The following is a 7,066-nucleotide window of genomic DNA, read 5'->3' on the forward strand; positions in this document are numbered from 1 at the left end:
ACTGTGAGGCGGACGTGCTAACTAGTGTCCACCCTGCCGCCTCGAGCCTCAAATAGTTCTACTGAAATAAATGCAGTACGTACTATAATTCTTGTGCACAAAGTATACGTAGGCCAGGTTAAAACATTTATTAAACCTTAACGTACCTTTGAAATCATCTGATGATCACTTGGATCGTGGCTGAGTGTCAGCAGTTATCACATTAATGTGAAGATGTGATAAATGATAGAGGGACTACCGGGGTGTTTCATGTAGAACATGGAGCCGATTCTGTCCCGTCAGTGTGTGTAAATTTTTCGACACAGCCCCGACAAAAATAGACTTTAAACATGCATTTTTAACTGAGCACAGAGAAGGGTCCACTTCTGGGACTCCTCTCGAAGTGTGCCACTTCTTATGGAATCATGGTGATTTTTCAGAGTGGGCACGTAGGAATGGGAATGCATTGGAGATGGACTTTCCAATCTATATTACTTATTTGGCCGTCACATACTTTATTGTTGGAAACATAGTAAAAGCATAGCATAAATATTGAGTTTTGCTGCGGCCCATGCCCCACACAACAATAACATTTTGTGGAAATAAATATTTTAGTATTTTTTAGTGTGCATATTCCCCAACCAGTAAACGAAAGGCAACAAAAACACACCCCGCCCAGAACTGTGGACTGGTGTGGAGAAGTAAAGGCAACCACTAACTATGCTTTTCTGGTGGTATGTATGATTTTCATAGCATTAATTTTGATGTATGATTTCATATATGTATATATATATATATATATATATATGTATATATGTATGTGTATATGTGCATATGTGTATATGTATGAGTATATGTGTTTACACATGTGTAAAATATATTTATGTTATATGGTTATGTTATATGTTTCTTTTTTTCCTGAAAAAAATATTAATTTTGAAGCTGTATACCAGAGGGTAGGATGGTCTTTTGCGTTTTCAGAACCCTCTATGGAAATACAGTCATCTGTTATGTCGCTCAGATTCCATTGAGGTTTCGTCTTCATTCGCTCTCCATATCTTTGGGTTGTCTTCAGCTTAAGGTCGTCATAAAGTTATAATGATGATACAATCCCACATGCCTGGAGCCTGCAAAGTGCACTCAAGTCTGGACTTGGTTGAGTGGATGTTTCCATGCAGCACTCCATGTAAGCACCACATTGATGTAACAGCACACATGCACTTATTGTCGAGTGCATGTGTTAATATTGGTGTGTCGTATGTTTTAATGACAGACAACACCAAACGTATTAGCCTTTATTTATTCATGGGAAGTTTCACCTAAATTATTGGTGTGTTATCACACAATCCACAATACCTTTAAAACATTTATTCAAATTCATTACAAGAATCTCTCTGAATAACAGACACTGAACGGCCGTGACATTCGATCCCTCAGGCTGTACTGCATTAAAATCCATCATGAGTCTCAAAGGGATTTTGCTGCTTCAGTTCGCAGACACTTTGGAGACATTGTCAGCAAACAGAACCCACATCCAGCAACTGTGTATGACCTGAACGATGCATATATTTTTCATTCTTAATGATAAATTAGGAAATGATCATTCATTTTCTGCAAATGAAATAATTGAGAAACACTTGCTGTCATCTATCAAGGCATTGGAACCTTTTGTTTTTCTAATGTTCAGTGAATAGCAATTTAACAAAAAGCACTGTCTTTGCACAAGTGAGGTAATTCAGCACACAAGTAAAACAACATGGATGCGTTTTGGAAGGGAAAAATGTTGGTGACAATCATAATGAATAAAACATTTCTCAAGCAAGTCCCAAAAGTCTTGAAGCGCCTCCAGTCAGGGAAGTTAAACTCCGCCCATATCTACACTGACAGCTCAGACACAGAACTTCAGTTTCTGGAGCTATTTCAGTGTTTGGTCAACTGTCCTGTCGAGACTGGAGCTTCTTTGGAATTTATGAACTCTTGGATATTGTGTTGTTGTTTTTTTTCACCTCCAAAAAGAAAAACTCCACTTTTGGGAGGATATGAGGCAGCGTGCATCCTGGACAAGCGGTTCGAACTATTCTTGCCCAGTTTGATGGGGGAACCCTTAATGCATGCTCGCCATGGCTTATTATCCTTTCCAAGCGCAGCGACCGGATGCCTTGCCCTTGCCATCCTTTCTTTCCGCCTCACAAGTCTCCTTTCCTCCCACGCTGTGTATCCCGGCCGTGGCGTCCCGCTCCGAGGTTGAGCCAGAGCAGGTGGGCTCCGAGGCGGGACTGCACGCGGCTCTGAGCCGGCAGCACCAAGCTGCCCAGTTGCGCTCCTTGAAGAACCCGCAGCCAGGGGACGGGTTGTGCGATGATCCCAAAGTCACTCTGGAATCACAGGATTTATGGAACGAATTCCACAAAATGGGAACGGAGATGGTTATTACTAAATCGGGACGGTGAGTGAGTGATGGTGCAAGAAGAAAATATGAATCAATGAAATTAATTGGTTGAGAATTGGCATTTATTTATCGTGTAAATATGCATTTAATTGTTTGACCAATTTCATTGCATCTAATTGTTTATATACTTTTGGTTTCCTGATTTTCATATTAACCTAAAAATATTTGCTCTTATACAACAATCATAATTGTATACAAAACAGAAAAAGTTCAAAAATATTTGTTGCAGTTAACGGTCCCCTTGAGTGTCTACCAGTACAGTGAGTTCTTATAAAAACACTGGAAAAAAAAAGACATTGATATGATTTATTCTCTTCATTTCTTACAGAAGGATGTTCCCACCTTTCAAAGTCAACGTTGATGGACTTAATAAAGCATCCAAATACATCTTACTAATGGACATTGTCACTGTTGATGACTTTCGTTATAAGTTTCACAATTCCCACTGGATAGTAGCCGGAAAAGCGGACCCGGAGATGCCGAAGCGCATGTACATTCATCCTGACAGTCCGTCCAAGGGAGAACAGTGGATGAGCAAGCCAGTTGCATTCCATAAACTGAAACTCACCAATAATATATCGGATAAACATGGATTTGTAAGTAGTCATATATGTCACATATGAAATCACTTCTAATATATCGTTGTCTTACAATTTGTTCGTTTTTCTTTTCTAATTTACCTGTCTTTAATTCCTCAGACAATTTTGAATTCAATGCATAAATACCAGCCCAGATTTCATATTGTGAGAGCCAACGACATCATGAAACTTCCATACAGCACGTTCATGACGTATGTTTTCCCGGAGACTGAATTTATTGCTGTCACTGCATATCAAAATGAGAAGGTACCTCACCCAAATCACCCGCATGAGACATTAACACACGGAATACAACTTGAACCAAATGGTCACACATTGAGGCTGTCATATAAACTGTTCAGCATGTTCTGATAAGAGACTAACGAGCAACTTGTTTTGCAAGATTACCCAGCTAAAAATTGACAACAACCCATTTGCCAAAGGATTCAGGGACACGGGAAACGGGAGACGAGAAAAGAGGTAGGTCTACTTGTAAATGTGCAGCCGTTGATTGTCTTTATAGAGACAAAATTAATCTCACTTCATGATCTGCAGGAATAATCCTTCAAACATCTCTCCGCCGGATGAGAACAAAACATACTGTGCTGATTCTGATGACTCATGGGAACAGCCCAGAACCAGTGACCCGTTTCACTCCCCTCAAGAATCATGGGCTGTGACATCCATGCCAACCTGTCAAGGTGACACAATAACCATTTTGTTCTTGTTGTTGTGCTTTTTTGCACCATGCACAATTTTTTTTAGGAATCGCAAGAAGGCATAAATTAGTCACTAAAGTCACATTTTAAATCATAATTGGTTAAAGGCATAACATTTGCCACCAAAACAAAGGTTGGAAAAAAAAACATGCAAAATAGGTTGAAGTCAGTGATGATTGTGTAAATATGGATTGCTTTTCTATAATCCTTAATTATAAAATGATAAACAATTAAAATCTTAGTTTGTGCACTAATATTTAGCTAAAATGATTTCTTAATGTTTTCCCTTATGTTTTGTGATTTTTTTTAGTGATTGTTTATGTGTAGCGGAAGGCGTCATGTACAAAGTGAGTCTGGCAGGGTGTTGATGAGCACGTAACAGGAATGATTTAGTTATTCGGGTCAGTTATATAAAGAGCATCAGACAAGGAGAGACGTTGTTCAAAGGTTGATCCCAACAACAAGCATGACTCGATTTGTAGCACCCAGAGTAGTTAGAGTCAGCTGGAAGTCAAGTCTGGCGCCTTGACTCGATTCACACTGTCCCATTTTATTTTTTTTCCCTCCAAATATTTGGTCAAATTCTATCAACTAAGGCATCAAAATGTGCTGCAACTGTTTTGCTCCCAACAGATGAGAACAACACTGGAAGCGATTCAGATATTGAGCTACAAGGTGAGGATGATGGTCAAGCCGGCCATTCTCGGACGGAATCTTCATTTCGGCTGACGGTGAAGAGTAACAAGAAGGAGCCGGCAATGTTGAGTAAGAAGTTTTCCATGGAGAGTGAATCCCCACAAAGCTGCGGGAGTAAAATCAAAGATGCCACATCCCGTATGTTTTTGGAAGCACAGAGCTCTCCATCATTCAGTGCCGGACATCTACAGACTGTTGCTCTGTCCAACAGCCAGCAGTGTCTTGAGCTTGGACCATCGTTGATGTTTCACCAGGGACAGATGTTGATGAAAACGGGGGCTATTCAGTCTACATCTATGGGAAATCTATTGTCCTCTTTCTCAGGAGTAAATGGTGGTGTATCTTCTCAAAACATCACCTCGCCATCTCCGTTTATGTTTCAGCTGTCACAGCAGGTGTTGGTACCACAGGTAAGTGTATGCTGGGATACAAAGCTTTTTCGTGATAAGGAAATGCTGAAATGCTAATGTACCAATAACTTTTCTTTCTATCAACAGGGACTCTCACTACCACCTTTTGGAGGATTGCTTTCATACCCATGGAGCTACTTGACATCACCTGCCGCAATGAATTCACCGCTCCCAACTGGTTCCACAACATCAGCGTTTCTAAGAAACCGCACTTTTCACAGTGCTTTGCCATGGTTGCGGATGAGCCCCTATCAGATCCCAGCTTCTGCCATATCAAGCCAAAAATTGCTGACAGCAAGTTCGAACTCGAATGAATTTGAACACAACAAACTGTACAGTCGAGGGAATAGTCCAGGGTCTGATAATCACACCAATGGCAAGTCCAGAAGTGAGCAGATTGTTTCACTAAAAAATGTTCACGTTTCCTCTGATGGACTCCAAAGCATTCAAAATGTTGTGTTTGATAAATCAGTTACTCTATAACTATGACCACCTCTGAGTGAAACTCTGGATCAGAGTCAACTTTTTTTTCAGCTGATTTGAACTTCTAGCAATCACAGATTAGTTTGTGGGAACCATTCATTGTAAATCCAAGACGATACCACTATTTATTCTTAATTATATGGATGACACCTGCCTGTTTATGTAAATATAATTGTTTTTGTCTTTTTTTTAAAAACAATCGCACTTTGTAAAATACCCATCTTAAAAAAGAAATTCAAACATATAATGTCATGATCAAAATTGCCAAAGTTGTGAAGTCATTTGATCACTTGTCACCTGTACATGTTTACATTGTTTTGATATAGCAGAGAAACACTATGCACATATTGGCAAACTCAGGATACTTATTGTGTGTGTTTTCACGAATAAAATAAGAGCACATTTATGCTGTCTCTTAAAATACTGCTGTCTCCAGGCAAATTACAAAATTAAATAAAAACAACTACGATATGCCATTGTTTATTTGGCATAATTATACAATCACTGCCTATTTCAGAATATCGGATTAGAAATGTGGAGGTGAATTTGAGTGGGAATGTATCTGTTGTAAAAGTACACACATTTTGTTGTGTCTATTTCTCGTTAGAATGTTCATAGCATGACACAAAATTGCAGTTCTTTGAGCCAAGAGGTCAGGTAGTCCCGCAAAAGGAAAATAGAACGGGGAGAAAAAAAAAAAAATCGTGCATGTGCTGTTGTGTGAATTTTCTCCTTGACTGAACTGGGCTTGATACTGAGAGAACATGTCCACTGGCTCGGAAACGTGGCAAGCGGGTCAGTAGCCAAGTTTGGCGGTCATAACAAAACTTACATTCCAGGGAGTGCTGGTAGGTTGGACTGTGTTAGTTTAATATGCACAAGAGTAGGATTGTACATAAAGTCAAATATATATTCTGAGATGTTCGTAATTAAAGTAAATTCCACGTTACAGTGTAAGAGCAAATGTTTACCTGAACACTGTTAATTAAGTATATTGTGATACGTTTGATTCTCAGTTTCAAGGACAGAGACAATGAAAGTGGGGTGTAATTTTCAATTCCAGTGCTTCTTGGCATTTGTCTCATTCGTCTCACTCTCCCGTGGGAAGCAAATTAACCTGATTGGCGTTTCTTTTTTTTTTTTTGGTAGTTGGAATACAGCGATATGCAGGCTGCACATTGCACCACTGGATTTACCGCCACCTAGCGGATTATAATTGTACGGACGATATGTACACAATTAGAGTGTGGTGGTGGCTCCTTTCGGCTTTTCGCCACAGCGAAAGTCCCGTTTTTGTCCAGATGATTCGCACGACAAGTGTTTGGCACAGTTTTGAAGCCGGATGCACTTCCTGACGCAACCCTCTGCATTTACCCGGGCACAGGGGAAACACTGACATTTGCCCCACTATGCACATCTAGTGTGTATAGTTTAAATAATAAATAAAGTTTAAATAATAAATAAAGAGGGAAGGCTCCCGATAAGCTTGTGGTTGCCAAATTGTTTGCTAAAGTAATGCATGTTTTCCTGTGAATCGTGATATTAAAGGCTCAATAATATTGTTTTAAGAACGTAAAACTGTGGTTCTTGTTAATAAATGACTGAATATTATCGGGGCTCTCAATACGGAATTTGACAGTCGACATAGGTGGAAAGCATATAATAAAAATGTGATATTAATTTCCATGGTTCTGTTACGGTACAATGCTGCACACGCGCGGAGAAGGCCACCACTTCATCAGTCTTAGAAAT

At 39.6% G+C, this 7,066-nt stretch overlaps 1 protein-coding gene across 3 annotated transcripts; it reads left to right on the top strand.

The window, feature by feature from the left end:
• The first annotated feature begins 1,883 nt into the window (after positions 1 to 1,883).
• On the top strand, positions 1,884 to 5,785 carry LOC119133861 (T-box transcription factor TBX2b-like). Of its 3 annotated transcripts, XM_037270054.1 has the most exons (8): positions 1,884 to 2,425; positions 2,757 to 3,024; positions 3,127 to 3,273; positions 3,410 to 3,486; positions 3,562 to 3,707; positions 4,359 to 4,490; positions 4,746 to 4,831; positions 4,919 to 5,785. In XM_037270054.1, exons 1-8 carry the CDS (start codon positions 2,091 to 2,093, stop codon positions 5,312 to 5,314), a joined length of 1,587 nt encoding a protein of 528 aa, XP_037125949.1. In that variant the 5' UTR covers positions 1,884 to 2,090; the 3' UTR covers positions 5,315 to 5,785. The 3 variants fall into 3 exon arrangements, with proteins under 3 accessions (XP_037125949.1, XP_037125948.1, XP_037125950.1); XM_037270053.1 differs by having other exon boundaries at positions 4,359 to 4,831; XM_037270055.1 differs by lacking the exon at positions 4,919 to 5,785 and having other exon boundaries at positions 4,633 to 4,785.
• The last annotated feature ends 1,281 nt before the right edge of the window (positions 5,786 to 7,066 follow it).

This window comes from Syngnathus acus, chromosome 14, assembly GCF_901709675.1.
Source record: "Syngnathus acus chromosome 14, fSynAcu1.2, whole genome shotgun sequence".
Classification (NCBI taxonomy): domain Eukaryota; kingdom Metazoa; phylum Chordata; class Actinopteri; order Syngnathiformes; family Syngnathidae; genus Syngnathus; species Syngnathus acus.